At 39.4% G+C, this 18,725-nt stretch overlaps 1 protein-coding gene across 6 annotated transcripts; it reads left to right on the forward strand.

The window, feature by feature from the left end:
• Positions 1 to 358: 358 nt before the first annotated feature.
• Positions 359 to 16,707, forward strand: trpm6 (transient receptor potential cation channel, subfamily M, member 6). Of its 6 annotated transcripts, XM_061277714.1 has the most exons (42): positions 362 to 540; positions 1,400 to 1,479; positions 1,778 to 1,816; positions 2,049 to 2,235; positions 2,975 to 3,188; positions 3,762 to 3,886; positions 3,972 to 4,143; positions 4,322 to 4,496; positions 4,596 to 4,719; positions 4,804 to 4,876; positions 5,036 to 5,136; positions 5,430 to 5,564; positions 6,407 to 6,460; positions 6,544 to 6,678; positions 6,802 to 6,927; positions 7,289 to 7,560; positions 7,797 to 8,025; positions 8,125 to 8,274; positions 8,336 to 8,491; positions 8,659 to 8,787; positions 8,862 to 9,113; positions 9,201 to 9,375; positions 9,468 to 9,582; positions 9,671 to 9,867; positions 9,992 to 10,124; positions 10,453 to 10,694; positions 10,776 to 10,870; positions 10,940 to 11,269; positions 11,351 to 11,597; positions 11,830 to 11,924; positions 12,077 to 12,179; positions 12,372 to 12,415; positions 12,485 to 12,549; positions 12,640 to 12,665; positions 12,902 to 12,949; positions 13,078 to 13,143; positions 13,275 to 13,573; positions 13,735 to 13,817; positions 13,891 to 14,096; positions 14,563 to 14,614; positions 14,727 to 14,839; positions 15,485 to 16,707. In XM_061277714.1, exons 1-42 carry the CDS (start codon positions 538 to 540, stop codon positions 15,580 to 15,582), a joined length of 5,763 nt encoding a protein of 1,920 aa, XP_061133698.1. In that variant the 5' UTR covers positions 362 to 537; the 3' UTR covers positions 15,583 to 16,707. The 6 variants fall into 6 exon arrangements, with proteins under 6 accessions (XP_061133700.1, XP_061133699.1, XP_061133698.1 ...); XM_061277712.1 differs by having other exon boundaries at positions 10,453 to 10,870; XM_061277713.1 differs by having other exon boundaries at positions 10,453 to 10,870; positions 10,940 to 11,242.
• Positions 16,708 to 18,725: the final 2,018 nt, after the last annotated feature.

The following is an 18,725-nucleotide window of genomic DNA, read 5'->3' on the forward strand; positions in this document are numbered from 1 at the left end:
ATGTATATGAACGCGAAAAAAAAAGAAAGTTTCGCTTGATGTTAGGTGAATATATTCCTCAAATTATGCCTCCTATCATGACTTATATGGCCCTTATTTCTCCATAATGACACATCGTCACATTTCAGCACAGTCGTCTACCATGTCCAGGTATTAACGACTGCATTAAGGATAATTAAAACTATAAATCTTAATTTATTAAGGTTGACTCGTTGACTGTGCACACAGATGCAGCGTGGATTGATTGAAATCACAGAAGCTGTACTTTTTGTGTAAAACAACATCGACACAAGTTAGGACAGCATGTTTTGATATTGAAGCGAGTGTTGTGGGAAATCAAAACTATGGAGGAAAAGAGGTAGGGTGCTAAGTGCGTGTAGGCGGAGACCGCGACCGTCTCAAGTCTACTGTCAAAGACTCGCTCATTACCCTTTGGACTTATAATTTCTGATAACAGTGCCACTTCTGACGGCTACCAATGACAAAAGACGTTCGAACATTAATATACACGTCTGGAACTACAGCATTCCTCCAGCTATGGTGAGTTGCTGAGTAGCCTGCTACATTGTAATAAGTTTAATACGTTTCTATTAAATTGCATTGAAATTTAATACCGGAATTCACTGAGCGTGAATTCACTCTTGCTGTTTATTTGTGGCGCCCCCGAGCTAATAATAATGAATTAAGAATCTATGAGGGAGTTGACGCGTGCATGGGAAACTATTTTAGCGACAGTGCTTACAGTCCTAATAACTACTCTCAGCATGAATTCCTAATTAAATCAAACTTGACTCTCCTACCTAGTACTTGTTCACTCAAACTTTCGTGTTGGTGACAAACGAATAGTGGCGTTGTTATGGAGCACGATTGAGATGCTCAAACGCGCAAGTCATTAGGATACCTCTGATGTCCCTGCAAGGTATTTTTTTATTATTATTTTCTAAATTCCTTTTTAGCACCAAGATCGGCTTTCCAAATTTGTTACATTTACCGTAAAGTCAGAACAAAACACATTTCAAAGTTGGCATTGTGTCTCAGGGCGGGAGTGCGCCGACTGCAAACTTACACAAATCACAGGAAAAAGATGTGACGTGTATTTCCTTCCCTCAATACATCACGTCGGGCCTTTTAAAAAAAAAAAATTTCTTTGAATGTTGCTTGAATTGCCGGACTCGGGAGACGAAGAGACCTTGAGAAAGAATAAGCGGTATGAAGAAAATACTGCTCTGAAGTTTAGGTTCAGCCCGTGTCAAATTGCGAACCTAAATTGGGTACCTTAAAAGAGATCTTGGCAGGAATAATGCAATTTAGAAGGTCTCTCTGACTGTTCTCTGCTTCACTGTTTCAAATTGTATTAATTAAGTTTAAAACCCCTTTTTTTCTTCTTCTCGTATTCCAGTCATATAAATCCTGGATTGAGGAAACCTTCTCCAAGAGAGAATGTGTGAAGTTTATCCCTTCCTCTCGAGATCAACACAGGTATAATTGTATTTCCTTTAGTGTCAATTCACATAGCCAATATTCACAGTGACCTTACACTAGAAGAAGTGAGTTTTAAATTCCAAGATTTCACAATTTTCTGCAAATGTAAAACCTTGTGCAACCGATGTCGCTGTCATCTTAAAAAAAAGAAAAGTCTTTTTTTCCCCCAGAAAGCACAAAGGACAAACCCGAATACCGATTTTAAAATAAAAATATTGGATTGGGCACACAGAATTTACAGAAACAGGAACCATGTCATCTACTTGCTAAATATGTAATTTCCCACCTTTTCCAGATGCATTCCAGTATGTCAAGTATGTCGAAACTTGATCAGGTATGATTATACGAATTGCATGTGTATGTAACTACAATGTCTTGCTGCAACTCACCATTGGGAAACTCTCAATTCCAGCAGTAATAATGTGTTTGCCTTTAAACCCTTAACGTCACATTTCAACACCTTAATTTATTCTTTTGAAAGTCAAAGTCTTTGATATGTTACAAACATCTTACGTTTATCTCCGCCATCACTTATGCTCCTTTTTAAAAAAAAAAATATTGTATAGGTGTTGCTGTGGTCGTCTTATGGTGGAACACTCCTGGCAAGAGGCACCTCCCCCGACATTCTTTACCGGTCCTGAACAAGATGTGTCAGAAGACTGGTCCTTGGAGCTACACACCAGAGCCAGTCCCACCAATGCCTATGGGACCATAGCATTTCAGGACAGTGCAGCACGTGTGTGTCGGGCCAAGGTTAGTGATTACATGGTGCAGTCTGTTAGTCCTGGACCCACAAGGGTCCCCCATTAAAGTTCAAAGTGTGGCAGCATATGCCAATTGACTAAAAGCCAAGATCATCATTATCTTGTATTTCCTATTTAAAGGAGATACCTAATGAACCCCCTTCTCCACGCTCTATAAACAATTCCCAATTGTCTTAAGAACTGTAATATGCCTAATAAACTACAAAGAAGGTGGAGTATGTCCTCAAATCACAGATTGACGATGGGGATGATAGAAGAGGAGCCCAGCCTGAATAGGGAGTCAGTGTGGACTATGTTGATGTGGGTGCAAGGCATGTTAGGCATGCGCCAAGATGGTGTCCAAGCTTTTCTCTGGTGACTAAATTGTAGGAGCATTTTGCCAGAGGAATTACTGACTTAACATGACTTTCCAATTGGTCCTTTGCTCCTATGATTGCGTCACAGCCAATTACACAACATAGTGTAACAGCATTCTGCTACACAATAGCTAAACAATAATAATAAAACATTACAATAGCAGTTATCATTGATTCAAGAAAGATTGGCTGACTTCCACAGCCTTGTTTCTGCTTGAACCAGAGTGAACAGAGAGGTTTGGACTTTCATCACAGAATAAGCAAATGTGACTTGCCCACCAGGAAACCAGCATCTTAAATGTTAGTGATGATGGTAAGCAAATAGCTTTGTCTCTCTCTCTGTCAGTCATATTTTCATGTTTCTCTTAATAGTTTGTGCGTGTGGCGGTGGACTCAAAGCCAGAGGCGCTCCTTCAACTGATGCTGAGGGAATGGCAGATGGATAGACCCAAGCTCCTACTGACTGTTCATGGAGGATCTGAGAACTTCAGCCTTCCTCCCAAAGTCAAGCAAGCCTTCACTAAAGGCCTGATCACTGCAGCTCGCAGCACCGGCGCTTGGATACTTACTGATGGCATTAATACTGGTAAGTGTGTGTGTGTTTTTTTTTTTTGACAGTATGATCCATAATCCAAATTAATGTTTTCATGGCAACATCATGGTCATTTAAAAACCAGAATGACTCGTGGTTTTTATAACCAAGTCATTCTGCTTTTGTTTATGTTTTCTACACCTTTCTACCCTAACCAGTGTCACGACACATCAGATGTGCACTTGTCAATAATCCAATTTCACTTAATTAGTCCAAAAATATTCATTTGCAATATCGATTTATTTACATATGTTAGCCAGAGATAGTGTGTCTGCACTTTTTGTGACATTTTTGTTTGGTAGAGTGTAAAAAAATTTTTTTTCTAATCGAAAACTGACAGAGTACAACAAAATCACTTTTATTATCTTTCATCATCTTTTAACCAGGTTTTCACTCAACAAATTATTTTAAATGCTTTGCGTACATATGTACATTTCCACAGTTTTACTGTATTTTACAGAAATGTATAAGAACCCTGTCTAAAATATGCATTGTTTCAATGTGACTTGGTTAAATTCCATAATAAGTACATTTTGAATGGTATGTTTGCTGTGCCATCTCGTTTAGGTGTGTCCAAGTATGTGGGCGAGGCAGTGAAAAGCTTTGGTGGCCACAACCTGAGGAAGAGGAACACAATTGGGCTCACATCTTGGGGAGTCATAGATAACAACACAGACCTTATAGGAAGAGATGTGTGTATTCAAATTAGGTTCTTTGTTAATATTATTTTAATGCTATACCGCACAATGCGCACATATTTGTCCCCTCCTCTTTCAGGTCTTCAGGCCTTACCAGCCACTGGGAAACCCTTTAAGCAAGAGGGCCTACCTCAATAGTTTCCACTCCCACTTTCTTCTGGTGGATGACGGAACGTTAGGAAAATTCGGTTGCCAAGAAGGCCTCAGGAAGAAGCTGGAGAAACACATTCAACTGCTGAAGATCCACACTCGTGAGTTCTCAGGACTTTGATTTAAATCAGGGCTCTGTCCTTCCTGTGTGGAGTTTGCATGTTCTCCCCGTGGCTGTGTGGAATTTCTCTGTGTACTTTGTCCTCCGACCACATTCCGAAAACTTACACTGCTTTTGTCGCTGATGTAAACTAGCGTTTTCTTATCTGCACTCCATAGGATTGAACCAAAGAGTGCCAATGGCATGTGTGGTAGTAGAAGGAGGCCCGGCCATTGTGTCCACAGTGCTTGACTACGTGAGCAGTAACCCACCTGTACCAGTCTTTGTGTTTGAGGGATCTGGAAGGGCTGCGGACCTGTTTGCTTTTTTACATAAGCACACTGATACCGACAAGTATGTACTCTTCTTCTACTGTATCTCGTGGGACATCTAGTCCTTGAGATGGATCAAAAGTATTGTAATTCTCATAAAATAACATTAATATTGTTTCAGGCAGTTAGCTGCAGACATTAGAGAAGGCTTCCTTGTAAGAATTGGGGAGGTTTTTGGAGTTGATAGGAAGGAAGCATCTCGCCTTTGCAGTCTTCTTCTGGAATGTATGGATCACAGACAATCTGTAAGTGAAAGAACAAGTCCACTTAATTTGTTATGATCAGTCACATATTGGAAATGCATGCTTTTATTTCACTGTGTGTTTCAGATAACCATCTTTGATTCAGAGTCAGAAGACCAGATGGCCCCAGATGCTGCTATTTTGAACACTATCCTCAAGGGTGCTCACTTTCAATTGTTTGTTTGTAACTGGCATCTGGAGTACCTCGGATGAAGTAGTGAAAAAGCTATCATTCTGTTTTTCTCAGACATTAAATTAGATCTAAAATATCTGTCCAAATGAACAGTCTAACTTTCTTCTATTCATCTGTTAAGCACAGGTACAAAGGCCAGCGCTGCAGAGCAGCTGAGTATGACTCTGGCCTGGGACAGGGCTGACATTGCACAGAAAAATGTTCTGGTTTATGGACAACATTGGCAGGTAAAACTAAGCCAACAGTTCAAAAATCCAGCTTTTGAGTTCCAGTGCATTTTGCATTTTAGCTTCATCTTCACCCGGGAATCAAGTACCTTAACTTTCTGCGAGTAATGTTCTTTTTATGCATTGATTCAAGAGACTGTAATCATACTGGAAAAATAGCTCCTGTTTTAAATTCAATTCAATTCAATTCAATTCAATTCAATTCAATTGTGAAGGTGTGAGAGATTGGTACTTCTAATCATTCATGACAATGAAGATTTAACCGATTCATTTCTGCTGTTGTGAAATCATAGGTGGGCTCATTGGAACAGGCCATGCTGGATGCCTTGATGATGGACCGTGTCAGTTTTGTCAAACTCCTGATTGACAACGGAATGACTATGAGTCACTTCCTCACCGTGGATCGCCTGGAGGAACTTTATAACATGGTTATTATAAAATATTAACTCGTCTACAAGTAGGCCTATTTGTTGTCCTCAATCACAACAGAATACTTTCTTCCCCTTGTTTTCCTTGGATTGTTATTTTTACTCTTTCCTTTGAATGTGGTTTCCCCTTGCTGCACAAACAGAGGAAATCCACTTTATTTCTTTGTCTCTTCTGAAGCACAAATTGTAAACAGTGGTTGTGATTGAAATCACAACAACAGCAAACCCAGGCCCAAGAGATTCTTTGTGCTTTTTGGTCATTTACATTCATTTCAATTGTTTAGAATGCCGTTAAGACCCTAGGACTCTTTATCATGTATACACTTGATTCTCCTCCCCTTCATCTTTTGTGTGTTAAAGTGTTTACTTATTTATAATGCTAGTATAATAAGTCCCCCAAAGAAACAAACTAGAGCCAGCGCCACTGCTGAATATACAATATTTACACTTCTTTATCTGGCTGCTACATCATTAACAAGTAACCATTATAATTAGGGGTGTGCATCTCTCCAACAAAGTCAATTTAATGCGAATCTCACCAAACGAAGAGCAATACGATTCAAGGATGGTTCAGTTTTAAAGTTGAATATTTTGATTCGATTCAGTAGGATTTCAATTTTATACAAGCTCACTTTTATGATTGCGTGATGCAATGAGTTTGATACGATTGGATATGTATCAATTCAGTTTGATTTGTTGCACTCGCACCTTTTAAATCAAAACTGATTTTCTGACCGAAATTGATTTTGTTTCACCCCTAATTAGAATTCTGTTCTCCTCTTAAATAGTGAACTATATGTTGTTTATTATTATTAATAATCATGTAAGTTTTTGCTCTCCAGCCTCAGGTGCAGACTGACCAATTTCTTCATCACCTTGTTGAGGATGTGAAACAGGTAACTGTTAAAGTAATAAAAACATTTATGGGGCATTAAATGTACATTATGATGTTAATTCATGTGTGTACGTGTGTGTGCAGACCTCTCTACCTCTTGGTTATCGGCTGTCTATCATTGACATGGGCTTGGTCATAGAGTACCTCATAGGAGGTGCGTACCGCAGCACCTATACACGCAAACACTTCAGAACTGCCTACAACAGATTGCAGAACAAGGTGAACAAAATTGTTTATTTACTCTTTGATTCGTCATTCTAGTTCCGTTCTCCTGTTTAGTTTTGTGTTTTGTGTGTGTGTGTGTGTGTGTGTGTGTGTGTGTGTGTGTTTGTGCGATTACAGGAAGGTAGACGTGTCAGTACCTCATTCTTGTCTGAACAAAAAATGGGAATAAGATCAAAATCTCAATGGAGTGGAAGTCCACAAGACCCCCATTTCTTTAGAACTGCTCAGCCTTACAAACGCAAGGTGGGTGGGTGATTAAGGAAACCACATGTCAAATCATGCATGCTTATCTGGAAGTAATGCAACAGCTGTTTCCGAAAAAATAGAAGAGAAATGCTCTTATTTCACAAAATACTGCAATTTGCAGGATTAATGTGATCCTAGAATAATCGACTAATAGAGGTTGAGAGTTATTTAGTTTGTGGTCTCATTTAGTAATTATTATTATGTCATGGGCATTTGAAGTAGCCTGCACATAATGTAACTTGCACAGTACTTTTTATCACATCAAATGACTCCTTCTTTGGGAATGAATATTCCCATAACTTTTTCTCTGTTGTCATTTTGAATTTGCTATTTAATTACGTCCTAAATTTTAATCCAGGACCAGAATGCGCTACGTGGTACCAGTGAAAAGGCTGTATGGAATCCGGGTCTTTGTGAAGCGCCACTGGTTTTTTCTTTCAACTTTAACGACGTCTTCGTGTGGGCCGTGCTTCAGCAACGCCAACAGATGGCGCTGTTCCTATGGCAGCATGGGGAAGAGGCTCTTGCTCGAGCCGCTGTGGCCTGCAAGCTTTACCGCTCCATGGCCTTTAAGGCACGGCAAAGCAGCATGGATGACCACATTGCAGAACGATTCAAAGCCTATTCACTGTGAGTGAGAATCAGGGTGTTGAGTCAAACAGTTATGATTCATAACAATGTTGTCTTTGTGGTGTTTGCTCACCCATGCTTCTTATTTCCTGACACATTACTAAGATCATTTATTAACATGGGAATCGTTTTTATTGCTTTTATTTCTAGTTGTAGTGCTGTTGGTTTTGTATTTTTATTTTTTTTTGTCATATAAAATTACAGTGATAGTATTTTTATTCTGTAATGTGTCCTAGTGAGTTTGGACAGCTGGCGGTGAATGTCTTGGACTGTGCATTTCGTCAGAATGAGAAGATGGCAATGAAGCTGCTCACTTCTGAGATGGAGGCATGGAGCCACTTTACCTGCTTGCAAATAGCAGTTTCTTCATGTCACAGACCTTTTGTTTCACACTCTTGTACGCAAACCCTCCTCACTGATCTCTGGACTGGTCCACTCAACATGAGAAAAAACTCATATTTAAAGGTAATCTGAGCACAGTCATGTTTGTTTGTGACCTTGGGAAAATTCTATTTAGATGTATGCAAGATTAAGACTTGTTGAGACTTGGTTGCTGTTTTTCAGATCATTTTGAGCCTTCTTTTGCCTCCTGCCATTCTGCTGCTGGAATTCAAAAGTAAAGCTGAGATGTGTCATGTTCCCCAGTCTCATGAGGCAATTATTTTTGGCCGTGACACTCTTAAGTCAGGAGAAACACTTGATGAAACTCACATGGTACGTGCTGACCAAAGCATACTTGGAATGCCTCAATTGCCATACAATTTTGAAATTACAGGCCAAGAAGGATGCAGAGCATGGACTGACATCCCAGGACCGACGCCTTGGTTCTCGGTGGGAAGGTCTTTTCCCAAGCCTTTTGCATATGGTGTCCTGGATGACAAGACTCTATGAATTCTACACAGCTCCTGTCGTTAAGTTCTGGTTCCATACAGTAGGTGACACGCATGCTGTCAGGAATAAGTACATTAAAATATTAATTTGCTCATTTTCTGATACATTCAAGCACTCTTAAGCATTTTGAATGGAAATGCCTTGTATCGCTTTTTTACTTCGTTTTTTTTAAATCTCTTCATCTTCCCATAACTGTGTCTGCCATAGATATCATACATAGCCTTCCTGATGTTATTCTCCTACACCATCTTAGTGAAGATGGACGATCAACCAGGTGTTCAAGAGTGGTTGGTCATTTTATATATATTGACTACAGCAGTGGAGAAAACCAGAGAGGTGAGAACACCAAAGTGTAAAATGATAACATGTGCTACTTCGATTATTAATAGTTGTCACTTACCCCTTATCAGGTGTTAATGTCAGAACCAAGGAAGCTGAGTCAGAAACTGAAGATTTGGTTCTCCGAGTACTGGAACTTATCTGACTTCCTTGCCATCGTACTCTTCCTGTTTGCTTTGGTGATGCGGTGGCACGCTGATCCATATCGGACAGTTGGACGGTTGGCCTACTGTCTGGACATTATATTTTGGTTTGTCAGGGTGATGGATCTACTGGCTGTCAATCAACATGCTGGTCCTTACCTCACAATGATCACCAAAATGGTATGTATGAGGCTAATGACATTAATTTCAAAAGCACAATATTTTGTTAATCACTATTTGTCTGTTTCTTTCTCTCTTTCCATCCAGACCTCGAACATGTTCTTCATTGTGGTGATGATGGCAATTGTACTGCTGAGTTTTGGGGTATCCAGGAAGGCTATCCTGTCACCAGATGAGGACCCGTCATGGAGTTTAGCTCGTGATGTTGTGTTCCAGCCTTACTGGATGATCTATGGAGAGGTCTACGCATCAGAGATAGATCGTTAGTGGTTCAGTTTGTGTGTGTGTGTGTGGGGGGGGGGGTGTTGGGGGTCGATCAGGGGATAGTTTTAATGTGTGTGTTTGTGTTAACAGCTTGTGATGATGGTCAACCATGTGCTCCTGCCTCCTTTCTCACGGCATTCCTTCAAGCTGTCTATATGTTTTTTCAGTACATAATCATGGTCAACATTCTCATTGCATTTTTTAAGTGAGTACCTCAGCAAAAAATATGTCAGACTTAAAGTTTGAGTATCGAGAGGTACTTTTTAACCTTTAGAATGTCTTTTTCTTGGCAGCAACATCTACTTTGACATGGCATCGACATCCAATAAGTTGTGGAAGTACAACCGCTATCGCTACATAATGACCTATCAGGACAGACCGTGGCTGCCTCCTCCCCTAATTTTCCTCAGTCACTTGACTATTGGTTTGCGAGCCATTTACAAGCGACTTAATGGAAATGCTGAGGGAGATGAAAGAAGCTCTGGACTTAGTGAGTTTGTCTAAATATAATTTTCATTAAATTATTTCTAAATATGGATACATTTCTTATTATTGAGTATGACGTGTGTAGTACGTACTACAGTGTCTTTTCTGGTTGAACATGCTTTTGCCAGAGCTCTATTTAGCCCGTGATGACCGCAAGAAGCTCCATGAATTTGAGGAGAAATGTGTACAGGCCTACCTCTATGAGAAGAATCAAGATCTCCACAGCAGTCAGATGAACAGAATTAGACTCACAGCAGACAGGTTGTATTGCTACTCTGAATTGTTTTGACTCACGGAAATCATTGCTTGTGCCATATTTGATTTGGACAATTTGTACCGTATTCTATGTTGCTTTAGTGCTCATTTGTGAAACTTGAGGCCCACGAAAGCTTGTCACAAATTTCAAGATAATGTATTACTTTCTGTGCCACAACAGGAACTTTTTTTAGAAGTTATTTCCAGAACTAGCCATTTAAGCTACATTTATTATAATGATTATAATACAACTCTTTTTTTTCCAATTTAGAAAAGCATTGATGTACTGCTATATAGCGCAAGAGACTTATTTTTACAGTATGTGTTCAAATAGAGCCGAAGAGATGTGCACAATGGTGGGGGAAGTCTCAGAGAAGGTCAACATCATTCAGGACAATCTCACGAAACTGGACTCTCAGCTGGGTCAACTTCAGGACCTATCAGCACTGGCTGTGGACACACTGACCTTGCTCTCTGCCTCTGACAATCTACATCAAGAGGAGGCTCGCCTGGCTCAGTCCCAACTACTCCAAACATCCCAACACGTCCTTCCTCACAGCTGGACTCTGCACAGAGGTGGCTCGGAGTATGATGTGTCAAATATGAGACGACCGATGTGCAAGTCTTGTAAAAGTACTCCTCCTTCGTTGATCAAAGGCTACATTCTTAGACATGCACCACAGGAGTCTCATCTGGGAATCAGAGGGAGTAGGGGAGAAGGGGAAGGACAAAGGGAAGAGGGAGAAAAAGAGGTATCTTGTAATCTTTCTGCAACTCTCAACTCTGCAACTGATTTCTTTTTTCTTTCTTATGAATTACAGTTGCCTGATGCTCACCATCCTCGTGAGTTGTATGTGGGTGTCTCTCGAAGTACATCAGTTTTGCACCTTCATGGAGTTGAAAACCATCTGAGTGGTTTCACTGATCAGACGCCTTATGAGTCACATGGAACATCCCCCTGTGGGTCTCCTCTTCCTTTCAAGATTGCTGACGGAGGACTGGAGTCACCACATTATAAGGTGTGGAGCTGTGATCCACACCTGTTCCCAAATCGTGAGGAAATTGACATGGAAGAGGAGGAAGATCAAGGCAGTGAAGATGAACAGATAGTGGATGAGTCCAGAGTGCGTGATCATCTTTCCAGTTTAGAAGTATTGAGACCTAGTACCAGCAATGTTCTTTCTGACCCTGGAAAAGTCACTAAAGATTTTGAAAATTGCATCTTCCGTCAGGATGACACCCGACTGCATTCCGTGAGCAGACCTTTTGTAAAGTCTCCAAGGTCGGGCTATCTGTCAAGAGACCACCCTTATGGCTACTGCAGATCCTTGTCATCCAGTGTGGAGAATATGACTTTCTTTGGAAGATCCCAAATTCCACGGGGGGGATCGTTTCCTTTTCTTAACAAAGTACTGAACAAGCAAGGTGGTAAAAGAAATCTTAAAGATGACACATCGTTACAGTGGAGCAGGAGCAGAGGTACTATTGTCATTTAAAATGTTTGAACTAATGTTCCAAGACATTTGACTGTAAGATGTGACACGTCTCATTTAACATTTTAGTCTGCACATTATTTCTTGTGTTTCTAGACCAGCATTTCACAAAATACTTGTGAGAGAACATAGTATTCCCAATTCAGTGCATTTTATTAATTATTTGAAATCCTTTTTGAATAATTTGGTCTGAGTGTCTGTCATAATTTGTTCTGCAGAGTGGTCTAAGTCATCTGACTTCCCCCAAGCCTTGAACAGAAGAAAAACCCCAAATAGAAAGATTGTCAAAATACAAGAAAGCAGCCCAGCCAACGTAAGAGTGTTTTTTTTGGGGGGTAATCTTGTAATATTACAATATTGTAATAATTAATTATTGACTACAGTATTATTGTAATGTCTTTTCCTAATACATGCACTTAAAACGATTCTCTTATGTTGTTATTCTTTTTTTTTTTCTTTCAATAGGGAACCATGCATATATTTTTGTCTGATGCTTGCTGGAAAAGATGGCAAAAATTGAAAGGAGAACCTGCATGCTGGTCAGCTTCAACTAGCCTCAGTCATCTTAGTAAGCACCGATTGGACTTCTTAAATGAATAAATTGAGTGCATACTTAATTTTAGCTCTCAGCCAGCAAGTGTTTGCCACAGTGTAGCACATAAACTGGTTAAGAGAGAATATCAAAATGCAATTTTATTCAATAATGAACTTGTCGAATGTTATTGTTTAAAATGTTTTTCGTTGTTGCATTTTTTTAAAGATTTTGAACCCTTGGATTTGCAGAAGCAAGTGTGTTCTCATCAGGTACCGTAAATCTAACCAAACGTATCAGTAGACATTATTTTATACTTTGGGGAAATATATATCATTCAGGATCCTTTGAGCCCCACTCATTCAGCATGGAGCAGCTGGACAAAATCAATGAGTCGCAGATCTTCGTAAGTCTGACTGTCCTTTTTTGGCTGACCACAGTATACGTATATGGATCATTAAATCAACAACCCTAAATTTGCATATGCCTACTCCAGACTGCAGAGTGCTATTGCTGTGGAAGGTAATTGTGAAATAAGATTATTATATTACATTATATTATATTATATTACATTACATTACATTACATTACATTACATTACATTACATTACATTACATTACATTACATTACATTACATTACATTACATTACATTATATTATATTATTTTATATTATATTATATTATAAATATTATTATATATAGTATGTGTGTAAAATAGTTGTACAGCATGAAATGACTGTCCTGACATTGTTTCAGGTAGTTCCTCATTCCAGTCCACGGAATTGTTGTATTCACATTATTCAGGTATTAATGAAATTAATTTACTATAATATACAATATTTTACTTATCCTGTCTTCTACACCCATAATACAGCTATTGTTAGTATAATTATGTCCTTATTAAATTTGTTTATTTTTGTGTATGTGAACAGCCATGGAAAGGAACAATCTGATGCGACTGGCTCACACGATCCCATTTACTCCTGTTTCCATTCTGGGTACCCATTTTGATGCAATCCACATCAAATCATTTCTGGTTTTTAATTTTAGATGCTCAAACAGATAAATTATGATAGATTATCCTAATATTTATTCCCTCAACTTAGATTTGCTCTCTAATTTCTTGCAGGTGGTGAAGAGGTGAGCATTTACTCCCTGGAGGAAGTTCACTCACAGGCTGACCCTGAATCCAGCACAGTCTCATCATGGTCCTCACGGGGCCTGTCTGCAATGCTTCAGCCCCTCCCGAGTGAAGAGGGATCACTGGACGGAGGCCTGCGGCAGGGCTGCAGGGTGCTATGCACGTGGGCCGAACAGGATGTGCTTATTCCTGGGATGGTGTATGTGGTGAAAGCCTTCAGACCAGAAGTGGTGTCTGCATGGCAGAAGTACTTTTCCGGTAGCACAGCGCTGCAGCTTTGTTTGAGGGTGAGTTCATAATGTCTGAAAGGTACAAAATCATTTAGACTACCAATTGGAGGCAAATTGGGCCATTTACATTCTTTTCTGGTATGTTGACCGTGACAGGAATACTACCTGCGATTGTCCATTGCCATTTTTAACGTGACATTCTGTGTCTGTATTTAAAGGAGATTCAGCAGCAGAGGGCAGCACACAGGATGATGCAAGTGTTTAACCAGACCAAACCTCCTAACATTCAACATTCACCAAAGTATGTGTAGCAGTGGGATTTTACTTGCACTTTTACACACCATTAATTCTGTATTAATTTGTCATGTTGCCAGATTTCTGGACGTATCATTGGTCCTTTGGCATACAAATGGCCAGTGGCTGACTATTGAAAGAAACATGTCCGGGAACTTCCAAAAGTACAACAACAACACAGGAGAGGAGATCACACCTTCCTGTTCGCTGGAAGAGCTACTCCTCGCCTTCTCACACTGGACCTATGAGTACTCATGCAGAGAAATGCTGGTGCTTGATGTACAAGGTGGGTGGGTCTCACTAACCTATAAGTGTTTGTCACATATAGTCATGGAATATAGCTATAGTTGAATGCACTCTAACTTTCACAACTTGCTGTTCTCTAACAAGAGGCTGAATAAATTTAAAGTAAACTTCCCAGTTCAATTAAAGTATTCTGAGTTTAAGATGCCACTGAACAATTGAACAAAAGTGTCTTGCCGTCAGGAGTCTTCTAACACGATGTTCTCAAAGGAAAGTAGCCACTGAGCTTTAAATGTCACCATTAGTTTGAGGAAAAGATACAGGGAGACTGGAGGGGTTACAGAAAGTCATGGTGATGTTTACCAGGTGGACATGTGGATTCAAAATTTTAAAGAAGGTCAAATTAAGTTCATTTGAAAAGGTTATAGTCCATTCAGGTTCATCCAGAAAGTTCAGCCGAAAGGCAGCACCCTTAACGTTTTGTGAATTGTGTATATTTCATATGACAGGAGTCGGTGAGGAGCTGACAGATCCAACAGTCATTATGGCAGATATGCACAGGTATTACAACAGCTTGAACTTAATTTAGCTCAGGTTCTGCGGAGGTTGTCTCACGCAAGTTTTACTTAAAACATAATTGTCATCTTTACTGCTGTCTCTGTTCCTTGCACAGTAACAGCATGGGCGAGATGTTATTTGGCCCGGACAATCTTGGAGAATCTGCCATCAATGCTTTTCTGCAAAAGCACTCATGTGATGCTTGCTGCCACACATTGGGCCTCTCAGGTTAGAGCTTTTGGATTTAAAATCAGAGAAGGAGACAACGTGTGATAAAATAAGAGTTGCATGTATTAACACCTCAATGTTGTCACTCAGGAGGCCAAAGTTGGCTCTGAGATAAATCCCCAACAACTTCAAATGAAGACAACACATATCAACAGCCAGCTAATTAAGCTGCGAGCGTTCGTTTATTTCTATAACAACTGTGGTGTTCGAGGCGGGGTGGCTGGGGGTGGCTTCTGCTTTGTGCGTTTGCGCTGCATCGCCTTTGATTACGTATTAATCATGTCTTTGTGCTGGCAATGTGCTGCTGAGACATTAGCTTTGATTAGCTATTAATTAATGTCTCTGGGTAGACACGAGACCAGCATCTAGAGGATAACTTGCTCGGAAAGGAACTGTGCTCAAAAACAAACAAGTGCAGCAAACAAACACACAAACATACAGTCACAGTTGTTTTGATATTTCAAAGGTACGTTGTGTTTCCTCTTCCTCCTCTTATGTCCTCTCCAAGATTTCTATAACAAATCAAACCAAATTATTCATGATGGAAGCATGGACTTCCTCTAAGCCCTGTCAGTATTCTCTTTCTTGTGCTAATGACTATGATATTGAAGCGACATGTCGCTTATTGATGTATCTCTTGTTCAGCTTTAAGGAGGCATCTGGACACATGCAAGAACAGCGGTGAGGCAGAACCTACACCAGGGGAAACACAACAAGAGGATGAGGGAGTAAATAACGTCTAGGCTAAAAGCATCATGTTACTTTTATCCCTTGAAGCAGGGGGGAAAAAAATGACATGCTGATATTGCAGCTTTTGCACAGACAACTCTGGTCAAATATTTGCGCGTTAGCCATTACACACAGCGGTTATACAAGTGCTCAAATAAGCAATCACGTGCATGTGTACGAAAGAAAAACGAGGCAGAATTTCACCCATAAAATTTATTGTATTTTTTTTTCTTCCCACAACAAAATGTCTACAAAAGCGATAAAATATAGAATTTAACAAAATCACTTCAGACCTTCACATTATATATACACACATATCAAAGGAGGACTCAGTAAAGGGCCCTGCATAGCTCTGAACTTCAACCCATTCTAATCCGTAACGTGGGTGTCTACGACACAATTAAATGCAAATGTATACATGCATTCACGCATACGCATAATATCATTCTGATGTGAAAAAGAAAATGTTTGTACAGAGGCGCTCATGGATTGATAGTCAGAGCTCAGAGTCCTGCAGAGTCCTAGATGACCAAATGAAGAAAGCATCAAATGTAAAAACTGTTTGCCAGTGTATTCAAATGCACATTTTTCTTGAGTTTACTCTTTTTATGATTGGTTTCTCAAGTGAACTCAAGACAGTAAAGCATCTACGGCTCACTTCCAATCATTCCTCTTCTCACTAGCTATGGCACTTTGAAAACAAAAGGAAAGATGTCCTTTTGTATGTAGAATTTCTTTTCAATTTTGTTTTGTTAGTCCTGTGTAAAAGAGGTTCTGTAAGGCCAAATACCTTTTTTATAGGTATTGTTTACAGATTGCTACATTTGATTTGATTTGCTCTTGCTTGCACGCAGACATTCTAAAAAATAAATTAACAATTTTCAACACTATTTGAATTGCACGCATGTGTAATGCATCGAGAAAGTTTAAAAAGCATCGGTAGACAAAACATTGTCTCAGTCTCACTGTATCTCCCTCCGTCTCTCTCTCACACACACACGCACACACACACACACACACTCGGGTTCTTTTTAAGAAAGGTGAGGACGGTTTCATGGGTGTAGTTAGTGTCTTGGACAACGTGTAGGAAATGTAATTTAAAAAACAAGTGTATTAAAATGTCCGTGCATTTTGTCAGAGCCATCATGTTGACTAGTTTTATTGTGCGTTTTCAAATGTACTGTTTTTGTCTGTGTTGATGGAGTGGTAAAGGCGTATTGAGTTCAGTCCCTCACACTGAACAAACAGACTCCATAACATTCAGAAAAGTTTGCCTCCCCCCACAGCATGCGCATAGAGTCTGATCCGGTTCAATAAGGCCAGTACAGAATGGGCCGTTCACTGACTGGTGATACCAACTCACACATTCAAAGGTTCCAGAAAAAAAAAAAAAAAAATTCACCCAGTTGAACAGTATTTCTTAAATTCCTTGTGTATAAATAATAATATTTTATTTAAAAGTCCTTCATATTGTTGGAAAATCACTTAGAGCTGACTTAATTCTGGATCCCGTTTTAAACCCACTCTGCCATTTATCCCTCCCAGGAGGGTGACAAAACACCAATATGCCCAAAATGTTTCATTGCAATGAAACGTCATGCAAATAGAACAGAACAACAATAGGCTAATAGTAATAGAGAATAGTAGACATAATAAGAACATTAATAACAGTAAATAGTAATAAAATAAAAAATAATCTTACAATGCAAACATGGCAGTAGTAAATGCCTCCAGTTCTTATTGCTACAGTGTCTTACTTACAGTGTTATGTTACCACTCGTTTTTGCCAGCACATCCTCTCACAACCCCATCCCACCTCTCTGATTCACAGTCTAACAAGGGAAAATAAAAACATCTCACACAAAAACTTCAGAGTTGGAATTCACTGTCCAGCGTTGTGATGTTGCATGATTCACAGTTTGCCAGTGAACTTCCCACATGGTCCCATAAGCAGCAAAATAAGCAGTAAACAAAAGTGTACGCAAGTGATGACAAGAGCACACTGATATGGAGCAATTAGAGCTCTCCTTGTGCTATACGTCACCATGCTTATCATATAATCTGGACATAAGATTTGGACAGTGAATTCATGCCCTGTACACACACGCACGCACGCACACACTAATCAAAGCCTTGTCTGGGCAGATTCCATTGCTAGCATATGCTGCTTTTTATCGCAAAAAGTATTCCTATTTTCATTAAAAACTTTTGTTCTCATAAATTTGCAAAAATATGAAACCCTCTTCTAATGCAAAGTCAGAAAAGACTTGCTCCCTGAGAGATGCTATATAGTGCATCAAGCCTTAATGAGCAAGTGATTGATTGTCTTACAGAGTCACTGGCCACTGATCTGGGTTGTGGGGTGAGAGGTTGAATCAACTAAATCCATATTTATTGAATTAATTTAACAAATAACAATCACCATGCATACAGCAAGCATTACATTTGGCCACTGTGTAAGAAAGAACAGTATTGAAATTTCAGCAAATGTCCAATAATTAATTGAAATGCTTTCCTAAATTGGTGCCAATACTAACAATTAATTTAGGTGAAGCCTTGTCATTCCTGACCAAAAATAATGCATACGGAGCATCTAGTGGCTAAAAGCAGTACTGCACACACTTTTCAAGCCGACTCTGTACTTTTCATACAAGTGTCCTTGCCTTGGAAAATTCAGTGTGCATTTGTTACTCAGCGGCCAAATTGAAGTTAAACCAATATTAAGGCAGAACAATTCAAAACAAAACGTCCATTTGTAAGTGCTAATAAATATGTAACTGCTAACAAAAAGCAAAGCTGATTGATTGTCTATCACGTTTTTCTGTGTACGTTTTCATTTACGAAGTGATCATTGGTATTTAGAATGATTTTTGTTCATATCTGGCAACCAGTGCTCTGTGTATATTCTAACCACAGCCCATATTGTGTCTTGCTAAAACACTAAAAACAGCCTGTGATGGAATTTAGTACCTTCTAATATAGTGCATTTTAGTAGAAATTGCTACCCTGTTCCAAACAACAGAAAAGGAAATCTTAAAGATTAAAAAAAAAAAAAAAAGAAAAAAGAAGGCAGGATAAAAGTTATTGCTCACTGGGTTCCTTCATATTCACAGCCCGGAGTGGCCCAGGATGTCCAGGGACTCGATTGTGCAAATTG

Source organism: Syngnathus typhle, linkage group LG5, assembly GCF_033458585.1.
Source record: "Syngnathus typhle isolate RoL2023-S1 ecotype Sweden linkage group LG5, RoL_Styp_1.0, whole genome shotgun sequence".
Lineage (NCBI taxonomy): Eukaryota > Metazoa > Chordata > Actinopteri > Syngnathiformes > Syngnathidae > Syngnathus > Syngnathus typhle.

Coding starts and splice junctions, on each gene's coding strand:
- trpm6 (XM_061277711.1), top strand. Junction 6,461..6,543: donor TTGTTGAGGATGTGAAACAG/GTAACTGTTAAA, acceptor GTGTGTGTGCAG/ACCTCTCTACCTCTTGGTTA. Junction 14,097..14,562: donor GCTGGTGCTTGATGTACAAG/GTGGGTGGGTCT, acceptor TTCATATGACAG/GAGTCGGTGAGGAGCTGACA.